Genomic DNA, 21,827 nt, shown 5'->3' with positions numbered 1-21,827 from the left:
TTGCAGAGGGAGGTATTTAGTCCCAGGGTCCTTAGCATAGTGATGAGCTTTATGAGCACTGTGGTGTTGAATGCTGAGCTGTAGTCAATTAACAGCATTCTCACATAGGTGTTCCTTTTGACCAGGTGGGAAAGGGCAGTGTGAAGTGCGAGTGCGATTGAGATTGCGTCATCTGTGGATCTGTTGGGGCAGTATGCGATTTGGAGGGGGTCTAGGGTTTCTGGCATGATGGTGTTGATGTGAGCCATGACCAGCCTTTCAAAGCACTTCATGGCTACAGATGTGAGTGCTACGGGGCGGAATTCATTTAGGAAGGTTACCTTCGCTTTCTTGGGCAAAGGGACTATGGTGGTCTGTTTGAAACATATAGGTATTACAGACTTGATCAGGGAGAGGTTGAAAATGTCAGTGAAGACACTTGCCAGTTGGTCCGCGCATGCTTTGAGTACACATCCTGGTAATCCATCTGGCCCCGCTGTTTTGTGAATGTGTGAATGTTTAAAGGTCTTGCTCAGCTGGTGCTCTCATGCATGCTTCAGTGTTGCTTGCCTCAAAGCGAGCATAAAAAGCATTTCGCTCGTCTGGTAGGCTCGCATCACTGGGCAGCTCGCGGGTGGGTTTCCCTTTCTAGTCTGTAATAGTTTTCAAGCCCTACCACATACTGTGAAGAACCAGGTTGGAATCTGAATGCCCCTGAATTACCATATAGTAAATGACTCACCATCATTTAGTACTGTTAAACAGGATCAGCACGCCATTTACTACACATTTACTGGTAATTTATAATCCATTATTAAGCTATTAAATAAATGCAAACACACAGTGATAAGAAAAAATGAAATCACTGTGGATCTCGGCACTGTTTGCACCCACCCTTATTCTCGCAAAATCCTTTTAAAATGAGAGCCCACCTTTATCTCCCCATAAGCCCATAGCCATAACCCTCCTTCATGGTTTTATCTTCAGGACCTAAACTGGAAAAACCTTCGGTTATGGACACTTAAGCAAAGTGCACCACTCTGGAGCAAGCAATCCAAGCAAAAAATAAATGGTGCCTGCCTGAGTTTGTGGTGTGTTGCGAGGGTGTGTTTGTATGTGTGGAGCGTGTACGACGAACAGCCAGTATGTGTGTGTGTCAGGGATGATGGGGTGCATCTATCATCTTTTTTGTCTTTCCCTTCAATCAGACCCTGCTCTTCCACTCAGAAGACAGATGGACTGTGGGCACTAAACACGGTCAGATGACCCCATTGACACCTCTAAACAATATAATGACCACACTGGAGTCACTAAATATCCCAAAATGTCCTTGTTGGGGACACTCAAATAATCCCCAAGAGAGCTTCAGTCAGATCACAGGTGGCAAACGGTTCTCTGGGCTTATGGTGTCAACTTCATCCATCATCAAGTGGAGCAGAAACCCAGATAATCCCAGGAGCAATATTTCTGTTACAGAGGAAACGGAAATATTCTTACTGTAGGTAACTGAAACATGTTCAGTAAAGTTTTCCTAACGTTGTATATATTTCTGTGTCATGACTACAACACAAAGCATATTGTCAGATTGTGGCAGAGGTGGGATCCGTATTGCTGTATCTCTCCCATTAAGGAGGAAAAATGACTACGGCAAGGAGTTTTTCATGATCACAGTCACCTGATAATGATCCTTCCAACAGGATGGGAGCTGTTGAATGTTCTCAGAACATCATTTAAACTGCCACCTGAAGGAGAGGAATGACAGATTGATTTAATTTAACACAATACATGATAGCAACTACCGGCACACTCTGTTAACGAGGTGAAATCAGTTGTTATGAAACCCATAGCTAGCCTACGGATATTGTTGCACTCCCTTTGTCTAGGGGTCCTAGGCCTAGTTACTACAGACCTCATGGCCACCAAACAAAACCAGTCACCTCCAAACTTGGAGGTGCAAGTGGAGGTGCACTCCAGTCACCCAAGTCATAGACTGTTTTCTCTGCTACCGCACGGCAAACAGTACTGGAGCGCCAAGGCTAGGAACAAAAGGCTCCTACCCCCAAGCCATAAGGCTGTTGAACAATTAATCAAATGGCCACTGGACTATTTACATTGACCCCCCTCGCTGTTTATTATCTATGCATAGTCACTTCACCACTACCTACATGTACAAATTACCTCAACTAACCTGTACCCCCGCACACTGTACTGGGTACTGGTACCCCCTGCATAGAGCCCCGTCATTGTTGTTATTGTGTTACTTTTTATTTATTTTTAACTTTAGTTTATTTGGTAAATATTTTCTTAGCTCTTCTTGAACTGCACTGTTGGTTAAGGGATTGTAAAGAAAGCATTTCACTGTAAGGTCTACACTTGTTGTATTTGGAGCATGTGACAAATAAAGTTTGATTTGATTTGAAGCTGGAACACTGACTGACAATCACCTTAATTGGCAACACCTGATGTGCTTATCAACCAGGCTCATCACCTGGACAAAGTTGCTGGTGCTCCCTTGGGGAATAGAGTGTGGAAGTGGTAGTGAGCTGTAGTGTGCTGTTCAAACTACAGTACCTAATCTATTCCATAACACAATATGCTCAATTAGCCTACACATGCACACCAGCCGCATGTGGCCTCAATTCCCCTTCCACTTATCAGCTATGCTAACCCCTGAAACATGTTTATACACACAGCCATACACTACTGAACCTGTGGGCTAACAGTTCGCTTCCAAGACATTTACATACATTTATTGAGCCTGAAGACCAATATAGCAAAGGAAAGTTTAACATCCCTGTTCAGCAGACTAACAGAATGAAAGTCACTGCCCCTCAGGCGAAAAGAGCCTCAGTGCATTCAGAAACTATTCAGACCCCTCAACTTTTCCCCAATTTTGTTACATTACCGCCTTATTCTAAAAGCCTTATTCCATCATCAAGCTACACACAATACCCTATAATGACAGAGCTAAAACAGTTTAAAAAAAACAACATTTTAGCAAATGTATTATTGTCATGGTCGAGGATCATAAGGCCTCAGATCAGCTTGGTAAATAGCTGACAACAACCAGACCCTCTTACCCACAGTAGAGGGGAAGGGAGGGTGGGCCGGTTTTGACACTTAGTTGTAAATTAGGCAGGAGGGGAATCTCTCCCTTTGCCCCTCATTATTGGGAAAGGAATGTATTTTTTACAGAGACATTTTGCCGCCCAAAACTATAACACCCAAAGAGTGAACTTTAGAACAATATGTATAAGATAGGAATGTTAAAGAATGGTCCGTGGGGATCTAAAGAATAATCCTGTCATATTGCTTTTCATTTTGTGATGTAATTAAAAACGGTATAATGAAAATACTGTAACTTAGGAAGGAAACACATTCAAGCTTTCAAGCTTCTATCCAATATGATGTTAATATAATATGAAGAATGATGAAACTATTTTTGTTAACATATTAATGTGATTTTGGTTTTCTAATAAGACAATGGTTTTTCATGTCCATTGCACATTAACTAAGCGACACCCCTAATCAGAAGAGCGTGTCAGTGTGATGGAACTGCGTTTCCAACCAGAGTGCTTAAAAGGATTCACTAAGAATCAACATATCAGACCAGCAGATGGACAGTGTGAGCTGAATGTTACAAATGGTTGAAACGCTAAGACTCAACACGAGGTGAGAAGATAAGCTCATCAGACCAGAAAAGCGTGGAGCGTTGGCCACATGTTGAAATGGTTAGAAACTCTGAAACTCTCAACACGAGTGAAGATAAAGACTAGACCAGAACATTTGACAGTCTGCAGCTGTGCATGTAAAGCGGTCTAGAACTTGACTATCTACCTGAGAAAGGAAGGAGAAGATCCCATCTCAGACAATCATTTGAGCATCTAAAGAAACATCCACTATATGCCAGAACAACTAAGAAGGTCATTGTGACCTCTGGTGGACAACCAGAGCCTTACACTCATCAAGCCACTTCCATAGAAGGATCGATTGCTTTCAGAGAGACGAAGGACAAAGACATCTACACGTAAATACATTACATTCCTTACCCCAAATGGACAATGGTTCATGAGCAAAGTATTATTATTACTTTAAGGGTAGATTCCAAATGTACGTTAAGTTTGACTCTCATTGTCTCTCCCTCTCTTTATCTACCCCTCCCTCTCCATGTGTGTAACAAGCTGTCATATCTTGTCAGTCCACTAGGGACTTTTGTCTAAAGTAATTGTGAATGTGTATGCTGTGTTATTATTTAGTTAGTTAGTAAATAAATGATTAAATCAATTTGTGTAGTACTGAATAATCAGAAAGGCTGGGGTTCTTGTGGATTCAAGAGGTCTGCGACTTTCAGAATGAGACTGATGAGGTAATGATTAACAGGTGACTGTTATTGATGTAAGAGATATCTACATATCTTCTAGAGTTAATTCGGGAGATGGTAACTTGTTAAACAACTTTTCCCGTGGTGCCCAAAATTCCTAATGAGTTAATTGTTACATGATTAATTGAAATCAGCTGACAATTAAACATAGTTGATTCGATAAATAACAGTCATCACGTTAATGAAAGTTACGTCACGACATTTAAAAAAAATAATACACAGAAATACCTTATTTACAAAAGTATTGGTGGTTCCAAACGTCTTCCATTTAAGAATGATGGAGGCCACTGTGTTCTTGGGTAACTTCAATGCTGCAGACATTTTTTGGTACCCTTCCCCAGATCTGTGCCTCGACACAATCCTGTCTCGGAGCTCTATGGACAATTTCTCCGACCTCATAGCTTGGTTTTTGCTCTGACATGCAATGTCAACTGTGGGACTTATATAGACAGGTGTGTGCCTCCAATCAAGTTGTAGAAACATTTCATGGATGATCAATGGAAACAGAATGCATCTGAGCTCAAGTTCGAGTCTCATTGCAAACGGACTGAATACGGTATTTCTGTAAAAAACACACATAGAACGAAAGAAACACTGTCCCACATACACAATACACACTGCTCAATCTCCCTAGGCAGGGTTGTTCTATCTTTCTGGTCAAGTCTTAACTCAGGCTAGATGTTCACTGGATGTGCTACCTTGTCCCGGACCTGCTGTTTTGGACTCTCTCTCTACCGCATCTGGCTTCTCTAACTCTGAATGATCGGCTATGAAAAGCCAACTGACATTTACTCCTGAGGTGCAGCCCTGTTGCACCCTCTACAACCACTTTGATTATTATTATCACGTGACCCTGCTGGTCATCTATGAACGTTTGAACATCTTGGCCATGTTCTGTTATAATCTCCACCCAGCACAGCCAGAAGAGGACTGGCCACTCCTCAGAGCCTGGTTCCTCTCTAGGTTTTTCTTCCTAGGTTCTGGCCTTTCTAGGGAGTTTTTCCTAGCCACCGTGCTTCTACATTTGCTTTGTTTGCTGTTTGGAGTTTTAGGCTGGGTTTCTGTACAGCACTTTGTGACATCGGCTGATGGAAAAAGGGCTTTATGAATACATTTGATTGATTGAAATCAATTTGATTGATGAGATAATATAATGGCAGTGGTGCACTTTCCAACAAAAAATACCATTTACCATTTACATTTGAGTCATTTAGCAGACGCTCTTAACCAGAACGACTTACAGTAGTGAGTGCATACATTTTCATACTTTTTTATACTACTGTCACAGTGGTGTAATACTCGAGACAGACTGGTCTTGAGTCCGGTCTCGAGACCACATATTGAGTGTCTTGGTCTTGTATCGGACTCGGATATATTTTGACTCCGTCTCGGGCAACGATAATTCCAAGACCATCATTTCTTCACGAGACCAGCAGAGCAGTAAAACTCATAATTATCAACCCCAGTTCAGTCAACACATAAAACCGCTTCGCCAGGCCAAAGACACACTTCTTTCATGCTACATTTATAAAGTGTGCTTCCTACTTTACTCATAACGTTACTGTCCTTTACTTTTGTTGAAAAATATCCTCAAACCTTGTCGCACTTGTCAGAATTTTCTTGCTCCACTAGTAGGGGAGACTGGGGCAAATTTGAGAAAACTTAACATATTTAGTCATTTTATCTATTAATTTGAGATCATTTGTAGAGCTACATTTATTTTTTACAAATTTGAATGGCTGAAGAATCTACATGTTCGACTGAAATATTAACACGGAAATACTGGGTTCAAATGTCAGCGAGAGCATCTGCATCGCTGATCGCACACTAGCAGCGAGACCTGAGAATTTGAAACGAAAGCTTTCATTTACAAACCATGAGCAACACAGAGGGAAAGAAGGAATCGGCTTAGCAAAGTGAAAAAGGAATTGCATTGCGTCGAATGAACCCCGCTGCTTACACCACATGCTGTGAGGAGGAGCGGAGACATGCTCTGGTCTGTGGCCACACAGGGCTGAGAATCACCTCAGCCCCTTCAAAAGGCTTTGCATTCATTCATAACTGGAACACCAGGTCTAAACACAGACAGGTTACAGTAGAGAGGAATGAATGAGAATGATGTCTCGGACCTAGCAGCATCACAAGACTCAGAACACTACTCAGCAGAAGACATCGAGGCAAGGTTTTCTCCTCTGCTCCACCACCAGATAATACAGTACATTTTTTTTTACAATTATTTGTTTGAACCTTTATTTAACCAGGCAAGTCAGTTAAGAACCAATTCTTATTTACAATGACGGCCTGGGAACAGTGGGTTAACTGCCTGCTCAGGGGCAGAACGACAGATTTGTACCTTGTCAGCTCGGGGGTTTGAACTTGCAACCTTCCGGTAACATGACACTACAAGTGCATGATATTCTCATGCTATGAATTATGAGTTTGAACGTCTGTGTGCGTGTGTGTGTGTGTGTGTGAGGCGCACTTGTGTGTTTGTGTGTATTATCATTCAATATTTTGAGTGTGCAATTCTAACCTTTCTCAAATAATTCTGCAGAGTGTGTGTGTGTACTATGCCTTCTTCTGCATGAATGTGCCTCTGTGTGTGTGCGCGTGCTTCTGTGTGAGTACCCTTTCAGCCACTTACCAGCTCAATGAGCTCCTGGTAGCACACCTGTCCCTCCTCATTGCTCTGCACCAGGGCGAACAGCATGTCCAGTTTGGAGGGGTCCAGCTGCAGCTCATGGTGCTCCACCAGACTGGTGAAGTTCTCCACTGCGATGAAACCGGTGTTGTCTGGGTCCAGCTGGCAAACACAACACAACAAACACTCAGTACAGGCTGACCAGAACAGTGCTGCTGTTGATGATGATAGTAGTAGTGCCTATTAGTAAGAATGGGCTCAATTCCATTCAAATTCACTGCATTTATTTTCATGGAAGATTTTTTAAAATTCTTGCGAATTTAAAAGGGAATTTACCTCATCCCTGAGTATTAGAGTGATCCTCTTTCTTTACCTCCCGTTATACATAATCGTAATGAATGAATCTTCCTGAGTGCATCAGTAATCACCTGGTCACACACATTTCCTACATTTACATTTAAGTCATTTAGCAGACGCTCTTATCCAGAGCGACTTACAAATTGGTGCATTCACCTTATGACATCCAGTGGAACAGCCACTTTACAATAGTGCATCTAAATCTTTTAAGGGGGGGGGGGAGGAGAAGGATTACTTTATCCTATCCTAGGTATTCCTTAAAGAGGTGGGGTTTCAGGTGTCTCCGGAAGGTGGTGATTGACTCCGCTGTCCTGGCGTCGTGAGGGAGTTTGTTCCACCATTGGGGGGCCAGAGCAGCGAACAGTTTTGACTGGGCTGAGCGGGAACTGTACTTCCTCAGTGGTAGGGAGGCGAGCAGGCCAGAGGTGGATGAACGCAGTGCCCTTGTTTGGGTGTAGGGCCTGATCAGAGCCTGGAGGTACTGAGGTGCCGTTCCCCTCACAGCTCCGTAGGCAAGCACCATGGTCTTGTAGCGGATGCGAGCTTCAACTGGAAGCAGTGGAGAGAGCGGAGGAGTGGGGTGACGTGAGAGAACTTGGGAAGTTTGAACACCAGACGGGCTGCGGCGTTCTGGATGAGTTGTAGGGGTTTAATGGCACAGGCAGGGAGCCCAGCCAACAGCGAGTTGCAGTAATCCAGTCGGGAGATGACAAGTGCCTAGGTGGCCAAGGTCGAATCAGGTCAAATATTATTTGTCATATGCTTTGTAAACAGTCTCTCCCAACAGTGAGAGAAAATGTTTAAACAATAGAAAGATAATGCGGAATAACTACACAATAACAATAACTTGGCTATATGCACAGGGTACCAGTACCATGTCCGGATGGATATATAGCCATTTATCGGCGTAGTAACAAACCCCCAACTTGACACCCATGCGACCTCCCCAGTAATGATCAGCCCCTCAGCAACCTGCTCCATCTATTTTTACACACACAACTATTACAATTCTCAACAGTAATTTAAAAGCAAGACAGGATCTTAAAAATATATTACATTTCGTCCAGGAGGTCACCTATTGAGTAGGGCTGAACTATTCCATAGACAGCAGTCGACAGCAGAGACACAACAGACATGCCAGGACAATGGCGAGCACTAGAGCCAAGAGAGATGAAAATGTCAATAAGAGCAGCATTAATTAAACCATATTGTAAGTGGGAACATCATTGGAAGAATCAGACCAGCCTTAAAAACAGAATACAAGCCAGCTGTATTTTTTCTACTAATTAAATGGGCAGGCCTAAAGAAAATAACAGACTGGTAACAACAGGCATTGGCAGGACTGATGGGCCAACAGGTCATTCTAATGGTACACCGTGATCTGAACACACTGTATGACTGAAATCCCACTGCTGACACCATATGTCATTATACAGACATTGTATTATCTTTTTCTTTCATTTTGGAGTTAGTGAGTTGGGTTCTACCGCATTTGCATTTGTGGACAAATCATTGTGGTTTTCATGAATCACCACTCTCACTGTGAGGCCCCCATGGGTTATTACCGCTGATGGATGCTTGCATGCTTCGGCCTCCCCATAATTGATTTAAGCAGGGAGTGTCATAAAAATGCCAGAGTTGAGCAGTCTGAAATAGTGCCTGGTTAAAAATGGCCCATAAAGTACAGGGTATGTATGTGTGTGTGGTGTACTGTGTCTGTGAGCCCGCATTCTAGTGTGTTTTTGTGTTTGTACTGTATCTATCCATCGTCGACTGCCTCTTTATTTATTTATTTATTTTATATTAGATTTAATTTGTTTCGATGGCGCATTAATATCCTGTTCTAGTTTCTCTTTAGGCTGTCGAGCTGTGTCTGTGTTTTTACTACATTTCTGTGATTTTACTGTGTTTCAAATAATGATAAAAGAGATGAAACCAACAGCTCCTTGTTGCTCTAGGACCGAAAAGTGGTCTTTCAGCTGTTGCATCACTCTGGAGTCACCCACAGTGTGTATCATGTTGGTCTGTGTAAATATAGGAGGAGGAGATCCTCTCGTTCTGAATATAGATGGCTCCATGACTCAGTAGGCAGAGGCCATTCCTTGGCTGCCTCAGGAGGGTAGAGCGGTTCTATAAAACACTGAGCCTGCTAGTTCCAGTCTCTACTGTAGCTGTCTCAAGGTTTACAGCTCGCCAGCTCCACTCAGGGACAAGGAAGATTCATCAGAAAATCCCTGGGAGTGTCTGATACAGTGTGTTTGTGTGTGTGTCGATCCCTCTCTCTTTGTGGAGTTCTTTTCCTCCTCCCCGGGACTGATTTCAGGAACGTTTACGGCTGTTTAATTGAATACAAGAAGCTCTTTAATTCCATTTCTACTGCTCACCCTCCCAAGGTCTCTTGTTACTTATTTATTAGTCAGGGGTGGGGTATTAGCAGTCAAATACTAGTGTGTTAGCTTTGATCATGCTTCGAGTCAGATGGTAGCATTTTTGCAGGGCCGGCTTTAGCCTTTTGGAGGCCCTAAGCGAGATTTGGCTGGGAGGCCATCCACCTCACGGCAAAACATTCTAGTGGCCCCCACTCTTGACGATGGGGAGACATATTTTTGATTGAAAGTTAATTTTCATGCAAATGTTGCATGAAAATGTTCTGCAATTCTACACATTTTGCTCTGGGCGGAGAGAAATGTTGGCAGTTTTAAAAGCTATTTTCCTGCAATTCTACACATTTTGTTATGACTTATACCATGTTAATATGATATCCGAGTGAGAATGACTAACAAAATCAAATGGGGCTTCCTGGAGGTCAGCGACCCTGGGCACGTGCCCTGCGTCAGTATTCGGCCATGATCACTACAAGTTTAGATAGCTTGCTAGACTAACTACCAATCTAAAAATGGTTAGCGGACATGGCTAATTGAGTGACTGTCAGTGACTGACATAAGAGAAAAACTGCTGATGCACAAACAAATTTTGAAATTGCACCTTGTGTATTCTACTATTCTTACTCTCAGGACGGGAGCCTCCTAGCGGCCGGGGCCCTAATTGACCGCTTATGTTGCTGATGCCTGGAACCGGCCCTGCATGTTTGCTCTGTTGATGCAAGCAACCAAATGTTATCAGCCTTGTGAAATAGTAGGGAGCTAAGAGCAAATAGTGTAAATTCTTGTGTTTTCACAATCACAGACTTTGTTGTGAAGCCATTTTTTCATCCCAACAGGCAGGCGCCCATACAAAAGTACACACACAGATCGACGCGAACACAAATACACACATGGACACACACACACATCAGTAATCTGAGCCATCTCCCTGCTCAGTCATCGCACACACATATCACACACAGAGTAATTTTGGCTGAATGCCGGGGCCCCTCGCTGGCTGGGCCTGACAGTCTTGAGCTTGGGAAGTGGCTTCCTGAAATGCGGCTAAAGCAAATGCATGTATGAGAATGAACCAAGACAGAAAAAAATGTCCCAGATCTATTTTTACTTAAACCCCTTACTGTGTGTTTCACAGAGGTTTGTTTAAACACAGCCTATTCTGCCCCTGGGGAGAGAAAGAAGGGTTGCAGATAAGGCCAACATTTTGCATAGGCTGAGTGTAGGGCACTGGGATGTTAGGATGGGGAGGGAGGGAGGGAGGGAAGGATGGAGGGAGGGAGGGAGGGAGATGGGTACATTTGCAAGAAAAAGTGTGAACCCTTTGGAAATATGTGGATTTCTGCATAAAATGGTCATAAAATTTGATCTGATCTTCATCTAGGTCACAACAATAGACAAACACAGTCTGCTTAAACTAATAACACACAAACAATTAAAACGTTTTCATGTCTTTATTGAACACACCATGTAAACATTCTCAGTGAAGGGTGCCAAAAGTATGTGAACCCTCGGATGTAATATCTGGTTGACCCTCCTTTGGCAGCAAAAACCTCAACCAAACATTTCCTGTAGTTGTGGATCAGACTTGCACGGTCAGGAGGAATTTTGGACCATTCCTCTTTACAAAACTGTTTCAGTTCAGCAATATTCTTGGAATGTTTGGTGTGAACTGCTCTCGAGGTCATGCCACAGCATCTCAATCGGGTTGAGTTCAGGACTGACTGGGCCACTCCAAAAGGCATATTTTTTTTCTGTTGAAGCCATTCTGTTGTTGATTTACTTCTGTGATTTGGGTTGTTGTCCTGTTGCGTCACCCAACTTCTGTTGAGCTTCAATTGGCAGACAGATAGTCTAACACTCTTCTGCAAAATGGCTTGATAAACTTGGGAATTCCTTTTTCCGTCGATGATAGCAAGCTGTCCAGGGCCTGAGGAAGCAAAGCCGCCCCAAACTATGATGCTCCCTCCACCATACTTGGTGTGCTTGTTGGTGTGCTGAGCCTTTTTTTCTCCACACATAGTATTGTGTGTTCCTTCCAAAAAACTCAACTGTAGTTTCATCTGTCAACAGAATATTTTGCCAGTAGCGCTGTGGAACATCAAGGTGCACTTCAGACGTGCAGCAATGTTTTTTTTGGACAGCAGTGGCTTCTCCCGCGGTGTCCTCCCATGAACACCATTCTTGTTTAGTGTTTTACATATCGTAGACTCGTCAACGGAGATGTTAGCATGTTCCAGAGATTTCTGTAAGTCTTTAGCTGACACTCTAGGATTCCCCTTAACCTCATTGAACATTCTGAGCAGTGCTCTTGCAGTCATATTTGCAGGACGGCCACTCCTAGGGAGAGTAGCAACAGTGCTGAACTTTTTCCATTTATAGACCATGTCTTACCGTGGACTAATGAACATCAATGCTTTTAGTGATACTTTTGTAGCCCTTTCCAGCTTTATGCAAGTCAACAATTCTTAATCTTAGGTCTTCAGAGATCTCTTTTGTTTGAGGCATGGTTCACATCAGGCAATGCTTCTTGTGAATAGCAAACTCAAATTTTTGTTTTTTATGGGGCAGGGCAGCTCTAACCAAAATCTACAATCTCGTATCATTGATTCGACTCCAGGTTGACTTCTGACTCCAATTAGCTTTTGGAGAAGTCATTAGCATAGGGGTTCACATACTTTTTCCAACCTACACTGTGAATGTTTTAATTATGTATTCAATATAGACAAGAAAAATACAATAATTTGTGTGTGTTATTAGTTTAAGCACACTATGTTTGTCTATTGTTGTGAAGATTAGATGAAATTTGATGACTAATTTATGCAGAAATCCAGGTCATTCCAAAGGGTTCACATACTTATTCTTGCCACTGTATATAGAGAGCAGGAGAGAGAGAAAGACAATTGAATTGAGGGAGAGAAATAGAGGAAAAGAGAGAACGTCAGAGACTGCTCAACCACTGTGTAGCATTCAGTTAGTCAGACGTCTCTAACACACTCCAACAGTCCAAATCTATCAGAAGGCTGTGACACACTCCGGTGCTCTGCATCACCCTGGCACACAGAGGAGCCACGAAGTCTGATCACTGTCTGGCCCCATATGTCATTGTCACATCGCCACGGTTACCATGTGGGGTTTTACACTGCAAATTGAACTGTAGCCTATACTGTAAATAGAGACAGTATTTGCCTAACCTTCTACTGGAAGGGTGTTACACAAGTACCGGGAGCTGAGAATGAAGGTGAAGAGGTGGTGAAAGATTGGTCCTTGTTGGTAGTTATGACGATTAACAATCAATACATTCAGTGAGGAAAACAGAGACAAATGAACGTTAGGTTATAAGCGTCACCTTTTTCGTAGTAAGGGTAGTGGGGTCCATGACTGTTTGAGAGAGAGAGAGAGAGAGAGAGAGAGAGAGAGAGAGAGAGAGAGAGAGAGAGAGAGAGAGAGAGAGAGAGAGAGCTGTTATTGAAATAATACAACACCGGGAGGATGATGGGTTGACAAGCCACATCGTCGCCATGGTTACGGGTTTCCTGTGTGTCACAGCTTTCGCATTTCCCTTTATGAGGGGGAATTGAGAGAGGAGGGGGTAGAGAGCCCTGGAGTAGGGAAAGAAGGATATAGATGGATGGAGAGATAATTAGAGGAATGGATAGAAGGATGGGCTGGTGAAAAAGGGATGATGAAAGAGGTGAGGGCTAAGGGGGAGGGGGGTTCCAGCAGGACCTGCGGATGAAGAGGGTGAAAGGGTTAACAAAAACAGAGAAAAACAAGATAGGGTGAAGAAAATATGGTGGGAGCAAGTAGAAGGGGATGGATGAAGATAAGGGGATGAAACAGTGTGGAGGAGGAGGAGGCGGCTATGCTGACAGCAGGGGAAAGATCACGTTGTTAACCCTCAAGACCTCTATTACCGTCAGCAGACAACCAGCCACTGAGGCTAACCCCAGAGCAGGTGTCACTTAACCGAGTCCAGCACTACAGTGGGAGGGGGAGGAAACCCTGACCTGGGAACAGACCTTGGCCTTAAATAAAAACAAGGAAGCTTTGTTTGTCCACATTGCAAGATCTACATCCTCACATCCAGACTAAAATGGATGGGTCTGTGTGTGCCTACCTAGTAAGAGTGTAGTACTGTAGTAGCATGAGTGTAGTAATGTAGCAATGTAGAAGAAGTGTAGTAATATTTTAAGTACTGTAGTAGTATCAGAGTGGTGTGGTAGTGTTGTATAAGCAGGGTTGGAAAATAAGATAGCCCAAGGCTGGTACTTTTCAGACTGGGCTAGTCAAAATTGTGGTCTACTAGCCTGCTATGCCAGTGCCCAAAATCCTTAATTTCCATACCAGAGTACAAGTATAGCAGGGTAGTAATATACCTGTAGCATCTGAGTATTGCTGTAGTATGAGAGTTGTATCAGTGTTGCAGTAATATTTGCGCGGCAGTGTATTAACACAGCGATAGCGTCTGAGCTAAGCAGTGAATCAGCTCCAGTGCCCCCAGGACCCACTGCTGTTCTTTGACAACCGGGCCCTCTAATTATTATACATCAGCATCATTCTAGGCTACTGTGGCACTGACTGCAAGATGGTGGCAGTCAGGCCATGACAACAGCTCTCTCTCTCTCTAGTCTCTACTCTCGCTCCACACAGACAGAGCAGAACTCCTTGATTCATGTCGAATCCATGACCACATTTTCTCACTTTGACATTCAGTCACACAAACAGCAGCAGGAGACATTCCTCAAATGCTATGCATGAAAAGCACCACGCTGATGGCATCAGACCTCGATGAAAGAGAAAATAAGAACCTCATCCTTGCTATGGTTGGCATATATACACGCCAAAACTGTATAACACTGTATAACACTGTAGCTCTGATAAAGAGTGGAATTGCAAAGGATATATTAATCAACTAATGATTGCAAGGCTCAGTGATGGTGGAGCTCGAACTCAGGCTGCCAATTTCCTTATTAAGTGACATGGCTATATGAATAACCATTAGACAAACAGAAGTGTGAGTGCGTCTGTGTTTGTCAAGTATGAGTCTGAGTGTGAGTCAGTGAGTGTATGTGCCTGCATGGGACAGAAATAGCCTGAGCTCAGCACTGCTACCTCCTGCAGACAAAGACTAATAAAACTCACTCCTGTAGCTACTCTCTCTCTCGTGCTGCAGTCTGATGTAGCAGCCCAATGTGAGAGGTACATGCAACTAGCTACATGTAGCACAACTCCACTCATAACCCTATATGAGTGAAAGGAGACTAGACCAACATGAAGGCCTGCTGATCTAGGCCTACATGAATGTCTACACATCTGAGCCTATGAAAATACAGCCTACAGAGACATTTTGAGGAGACAAGAACAAGAAGTATCTCTTAGGGGAGAAAATATTGGTCTACTCTACTTTCAAGTTGAGGTCTGCCACACATTATGGATAAATAGATGTTGACATGCACACCCTCCGTTGCTTTCCTGGGCTAACATAAGGAGAGTTTTTCTCCATTGAAACCAGACACTTTAAAGCTAAAGAATTCCCTCTACCTGTGCACCTTCAATGAATTACTCATAAATGATTCAATATGCATGCTGCTGCTCGAAAACTTTGAAAACCACCACCATGACCACAGCACATCCTTTTACCACATTGATATTCACACAATATTCCTTGGTGGCTTTTCACCTTCTGCTCATACATAAACACACACAAATATTGAAAAAAGGTGGGGTAAAACACGCACACACACCACAGCTTGTATTGCTATCCTTGTGGCGACCAAATAATTGATTCCCATCCAAAATCATATTTTCCCTAAACCTAACCCCTAACTTTAAAACTATACCTAACCTTAATTCCGTTCAACTGACGACGGGGTCAGCCTGCAGGCGCCCGGCCCACCACAAGGAGTTGCAAGAGAGCGATGAGCCAAGTAAAGCCCCCCTGACCAAACTTTCCCCTAACCCGGACGACGCTGGGCCAATTGTAAACTGTTCTATGGGACACAGCCCGTTGTGGTGCAGCCCGGGAATGAACCCGGGTGTGTAGTAACGCATCTAGCACTACGATCCAGTGCCTTAGACCGCTGTGCCACTCGGGAGGCCCGGCCTAACCTTAATTCTAACCCTCATTGTATCCCAAACCCTAAACCTAACCCCTAAGCCTAAAAAATACATTTTCCTTGTGGTTATTGGCAAAATGTACCAACTTCCAAATTCTCCTTGTTTTACTATCCTTGTGAGAACTTCAGGTACCCACAAACACACACACCTCTAAGTCTGTTGATAAATGTGTTACTGATGGGCCACTCGTGACCCTTAGACCCTGCAGCAGATATTCGATGCCTCCCTCTCGGTGCCCAATCTGTCAATCAGTCAAATCCCCAGCTGGTGGAGGGATGAGGGCGGGGGGGGACTGACACGATGCACATTAGACATTGATTAAAAAATAACCATTAAAGTAGTCTTTGATTTTGATAGCAAAATGCTTTAAATACTAAAATGTTAAAAGTTGAATAAATGCTTCCTGAGAGAGCTGAAAAGAGTGCTTGAGGCTGTAGCTGTCTCAGTGCTGGACAATGGTGGAGAAAAGTACCCACTTGTCATACTTCAGTCAAAGTGAAGATACCTTCATAGAAAATGACTCAAGTAAAAGTCAAATACTACTTGCGTAAGGTCTAAAAGTAAAAGTATTTGGTTTTAAATATCCTTAACTTGTTCACGCTACCATGTTCCCCAAGGGCACCCCCCACGCTCAACTCAAAAGATGGCGCACAGAATGCAAAAATATTCTTAGAAATATTTAACCTCCACACATTAACAAGTCCAATAGCTCAAATGAAAGATAAACACCTTGTTCATCTACCTAGCGAGTCAGATTTCTAAAATGTTTTACGGCGAAAACATAGCACATATTTATGTCAAACCACCACCAAAGACACAGCCAATATATAGCCATTTTGTCGAACAAAAGATGCAATCACAAACGCAGGATTAAAAGAAAAATAATTCACTAACCTTTTGAAAATCTTCATCAGATGACAGTAATAGGACATGTTACACAGTACATTTATGTTTTTTTCAATAATATGCCATTTATATCCATAAATCACCGTTTACATTGACGCCATGTTCAGAAAATGCTAAAAAATGTCCGGAGAAATTATATATAACTCCGCCAGATAACGCCAGATAACAGCAATACACATCATAAACTTTGACTAAATATACATGTTCTACATATAGTTAGAAAGATACACTGCTTCTTAATGCAATCGCTTTGTCACATTTATTTTTAACGTTACAGAAATCGTTCATTTTTCAATAATCTGAGACGGCGCTCAGACATAAGCAATATTTCTCCGCTATGTTGGAGTCAACAGAAACACAAAATTACAACATAAATATTCCCTTACCTTTGATGGTCTTCGATCATAATGTAGTGGAAGAAGTCATACTTACCCAAAACATCGTTTGGTTTCAATTCGTGTGTCTTTATATTAGCATATGCTGCAAGTTCCAGCTGAAATACTACCAAAATTTACTTCTGGTCACGAACAGTTGCGCATCAAAACTTCAAAATTACATATTATATGTCGACTAAACTGGTCAAACTAAGTGCAGAATCAAGCTTTAGGATGTTCTAAACGTACAAAACTATTATATAATCTCTCGGACGAACGTGCTTCTTCGCAGGCGATCTGGAACAAAGGAACGTGTTTCCAAAAAGCGCGCTCTCGTAACCTCGAATTTTCTCGCGACACTCAGTCTTTTGCCTACTAAAGGCTCAAAACACGCGGGATTTGCACAATTAAACGCTGTACTGGATGAGGACATCTAGTGGAAGACATAGAAAGTGTCTCCAGATCCATAGCTGGTTGCGAAGGGGGGGGGGCGATGATGTCAAAGTTGCCCCAAGTTTGAGGCTCCCAAAAATAGTTTGGGAGATTGCCTGCCCTGTGAGTTCTGCTATACTTACAGACATAATTCAAACGGTTTTAGAAGCTTTAGAGTGTTTTCTATCCAATAATAATTATTATATGCATATATTAGCAATTTTGGACAGATTTTTTTTCAGTTTACTATGGGCACGCAATTCCTCCAAAGGGGGCAGTAATTCTACATCAAAATTAAATATAATTGCTCAATTATACTTGACGCTACAATATATAACTTTTTCAGTGACCTGACCAAATTCATATAGAAATGTGAGTTATAGATCTATAATTCCCGTTGAAGGCAAGTCTAAGAAACGATAGATCTGTTTTATGTCTCCTATTTCTAACGCTTCCCGTCGGGAAATGTTGTTTTTGCGTCATTAACACTAGCTTCTAACAGCTGAATATACAATATTTTTGCTTATGGAAAATATACTTCACAGCGGTTTAGATGGTACAATGATTTTCTACACAATGACTGCTTGTTTTGTCACATAAACTGAAATGAGGCGAACTATTCAAATTTTAGTAACCAGGAAATGGCAGTGATTTCTGCATAGTTTCAAATCTTTAAGTATCAAATGTAAAAAAAAAAATAATAATAATCCAATTCCTTATATAAAGCAAACCAGACAGCACCATTTTTTTTTTTTTTTTACATTTATGGATAGCCAGCGGCACACTCCAACAGTCAGACATCTTTACAAACGAAACATGTGTGTTTAGTGAGTCCGCCAGATCAGAGACAGTGGGGATGACCAAGGATGTTCCTCTTGATAAGTGTGAATTGGACCATTTTCTTGTCCTGCTAAGCATTCAAAATGTAACTTTTGGGTGTCAGGGAAATGTATGGAGTAAAAAGTACATTATTTTCTTTAGGAATGTAGTTATGTAAAAGTAGTCACAAATATAAATAGTAAAATAAATTACAGATAACCCAAAAACACTTTTTTGGTTATCATCAAACTATGACATAACACATATGGAATAATGTAATAACCAAAAAAGTGTTCAACAAATCAAAATATGTTTTATATTTGAGATTCTTCAAAGTAGCCACCCTTTGCCTTGATGACAGCTTTGCACATTCTCAGCATTCTCTCAACCTGGAAGCAGTGGTCACGGGGTAATTTATCTGGAGATGGTTGGTCCTGACCTGATGATTTTACTGTAGTCAGTAGGGCAATCATCTGGGCACTAGCTTGTACCTGTGTTGCTGTGTGCCATAGGTCTGTCTAGGTGTCTGGTCTTTTTCCTATTCCTTGAGTATTATTCCATATGTGTTATTTCATAGTTTGATGTCTTCACTATTATTCTACAATGTAGAAAATAGTCAAAATAAAGAAAAATCCTTGAATGAGTAAGTGTGTCCAAACTTTTGACTGGTACTCTGCGTGAGAATGCTGTTCATTAACTACAGCTCAGCATTCAATACCATAGTGCCCACAAAGCTCATCACTAAGCTAAGGACCCTGGGACTAAACACCTCCCTATGCAACTGGATCCTGGACTTCCAGACGGGCCGCCCCCAGGTGGTAAGGGTAGGCAACAACACATCTGACACGCTGATGTTGAACACGGGGGCCCCTCCGGGGTGCGTGCTTAGTCCTCCCCTGTACTCCCTGTTCACCCACAACTGTGTGGCCAAGCAAGAAGTTTAAGTTTGCTGACGACAGGGCCTCCCGAGTGGCACAGTGGTCTAAGGCACTGGATCGCAGTTGCTAGCTGTGCTACTAGAGATACTGGTTAGAGTCCAGGCTTTATCGCAGCCGGCCGTGACCGGGAGACCCATGGGGTGGCGCACAATTGGCCCAGTGTCGTCCGGGATAGGGAAGGGTTTGGCCGGCAGGGATGTCCTTGTCCCATCGCTCTCTAGCGACTCCTGTGGCAGGCTGGGCGCATGCAGGCTGGCACAGTTGCCAGGTGTACAGTGTTTCCTCTGACACATTGGTGTGGATGGCTTCCGGGTTAAATGGGCATTGTGTCAAGAAGCAGTGCTGCTTGGTTGGGTCGTGCTTCGGAGGACGCAAGGCACTCGACCTTCGCCTCTCTCAAGTCCGTACGGGAGTTGCAGCTATGAGACAAGCCTGTAACTACCAATTAGATACCACGAAATTGGGGAGAAAAATGGGTAAAAGTATTTTTAAAAAGCTTCCTGACATCCAGGACCTATATACTAGGCGGTGTCAGAGGAAGGGCCCAAAAAATGGTCAATACTTCAGTCACCCAAGTCATAAACTGTTCTCTCTGCTACCGCACAGCAAGCGGTACCGGAGTGTCAAGTCTAGGACCAAAAGGCTCCTTAACAGCTTCTACCCCCCCCGCCAAATGGCCACAGGAACTACTTGCATTGACGCCCCCCTCCCCCCCCCCCCTTTGTTTTTATACTGCTGCTACCCCTACCTACATGTACAAATGACCTCGACTAACCTGTACCGATGCACATCGACTCGATATATTGCTATTTTGTGTTACTTAAATATAATATTTTATTTAGTAAATATTTTATTAAGACTATTTTATTAAAACTGCATTGTTGGTTAAGGGCTTGTAAGTAAGCATTTCACGGTAAGGTTTGTATACGGCGCATGTGACAAAATTGTATTTGATGCCGACATCACATTTTATTTGTCACATGCGCCGAATACAACAGGTGTAGGTAGACCTTACCGTGAAATGCTTACAAGCCCTTAATTACAACAACGCAGTTCAATAAATAAAGTGAATAATTATGATATAAAATAAAGTAAACCTTTTTTTTTTAAGTAACACAATACCACATGCCCCTTCCCCCTTCCCCTAGCAGCAGTTCTACACCTGCCTCTTGTCTTTCATCCCTAGATAGAAAGAGTGCGGCTGGCTGCTGGCAGGAGACGGTAACCATAGAAACCTCCCGCCGCTGCTTTGCTCGCTTACCTGCTCTTGTATGAGCTGAAACAGGGAGCTTCTATCCATATACTGGCCAGGGAGTTGAGAGGAGCCGCCGAGGACAAGGGCATAGATAGGGAGGAGCAAGCGGGCTGCTGGTGGTGGTTGGGGAGAAGTGGACGGGGAGTGGGGTTGGGGGAGGTAGGAGCGGGTGACTAAATCGTAGCGTCAGCCCCCTCCACTACACGACACGGCTACGTCCCCTGCTCAAAGGATGGAGAAACCCGGATAACTTGATTCCTGGTGGCCCCTTGCTCTCCTGTTAGCGCCGTGGCTAACTAGTGTGGTAATCAGCAGCTTCTGTAGTGGTGGCAGGGTATTCTATGGTGCCAGTGCTGTGTGGAAAGGAGGCAGCCCAGCAAAACAAGCAAACAGCAGATTCAGCAGCTCTCATTCACGCACTCTCCTCCTCGCTAACCTCTGCCCTGCAGCACTGACTGCTCCCTCTCTCCTCACTGACACTGCACTGCCTGCATACCAATGATGCAGGGGAGGGAGGTGGCTCCTCTCGGCCAATGGGAACCGGAACAGGAGGGGCCACTGGCTGCAGCTCATTTCCACATTGCAAGGAGAGCGTCTTGAAGAGGAAGAGAGGATGAGCTCCACTGCGGCTGTGTGCCTACTACAGGCTCAGATAGGGATGCACGTAGGCACATCTAAAACACATACACATGGACAGAGAGAGAGACAGAGAGAGAGAGAGAGAGAGAGAGAGAGAGAGAGAAAGAGAGAGAGAGAGAGAGAGAGAGAAAACACCTAATCTCCTTGTGAACAGACTGAATATATGCACACATGTACAGTACATGCAGGCCTATCACACATTGTAACAGAAACGTGAATATACATCACACATCGAACACATGGAACCACACAAATATTACACTAAAGCACACTTACAGAACCATGACGAAATACCAATTCCACCTCCATGGTATCGCATAAATGAATACAACTGCAATAACATTTGGGCAAAAATCCCTGGTGTACAATTGATCATTATAAGTAAAACCAGTACAAAGCCTTTATGTTAATCCCATGCATAATTAATGTAAATTACGAAGAGACTGGTGTATGGGGACCTGAACATAAAGGTCAGAACATCAGATTAATGAATGGCGACTCATAACCCCTTGTGTGGGCAGCCCTGGTAGGAGCAGTGCCATTACCAGACCTATTTCCTTAGAAGAGAACACATTATCATTCCATATGCATGTACACATCATAAC

At 43.1% G+C, this 21,827-nt stretch overlaps 1 protein-coding gene across 2 annotated transcripts in view; it reads right to left on the bottom strand.

Moving 5' to 3' along the window:
* LOC115143879 (rhomboid-related protein 1-like) overlaps positions 1-21,047 on the bottom strand; it is a 63,091-nt gene extending 42,044 nt beyond the window's left edge. Inside the window, exons 1-2 of one of the 2 annotated variants that reach the window (XM_029684313.2) lie at positions 20,590-21,047; positions 7,005-7,163 (exon numbers count right to left, since the gene is read on the bottom strand). In XM_029684313.2, the coding sequence (XP_029540173.2) occupies positions 7,005-7,163; positions 20,590-20,628 (198 nt within the window). In that variant the 5' untranslated portion in view covers positions 20,629-21,047. Of the gene's footprint in view, positions 1-7,004; positions 7,164-20,589 lie in introns of those variants that run through there. The other variant, XM_029684314.2, reaches the window with a different exon arrangement.
* Positions 21,048-21,827: the final 780 nt, after the last annotated feature.

This window comes from Oncorhynchus nerka, linkage group LG16 (genome assembly GCF_034236695.1).
Source record: "Oncorhynchus nerka isolate Pitt River linkage group LG16, Oner_Uvic_2.0, whole genome shotgun sequence".
Lineage (NCBI taxonomy): Eukaryota > Metazoa > Chordata > Actinopteri > Salmoniformes > Salmonidae > Oncorhynchus > Oncorhynchus nerka.
The sequence above is the reverse complement of the archived record's forward strand: the minus strand, read 5'-3'. Positions and strand labels throughout refer to the sequence as shown.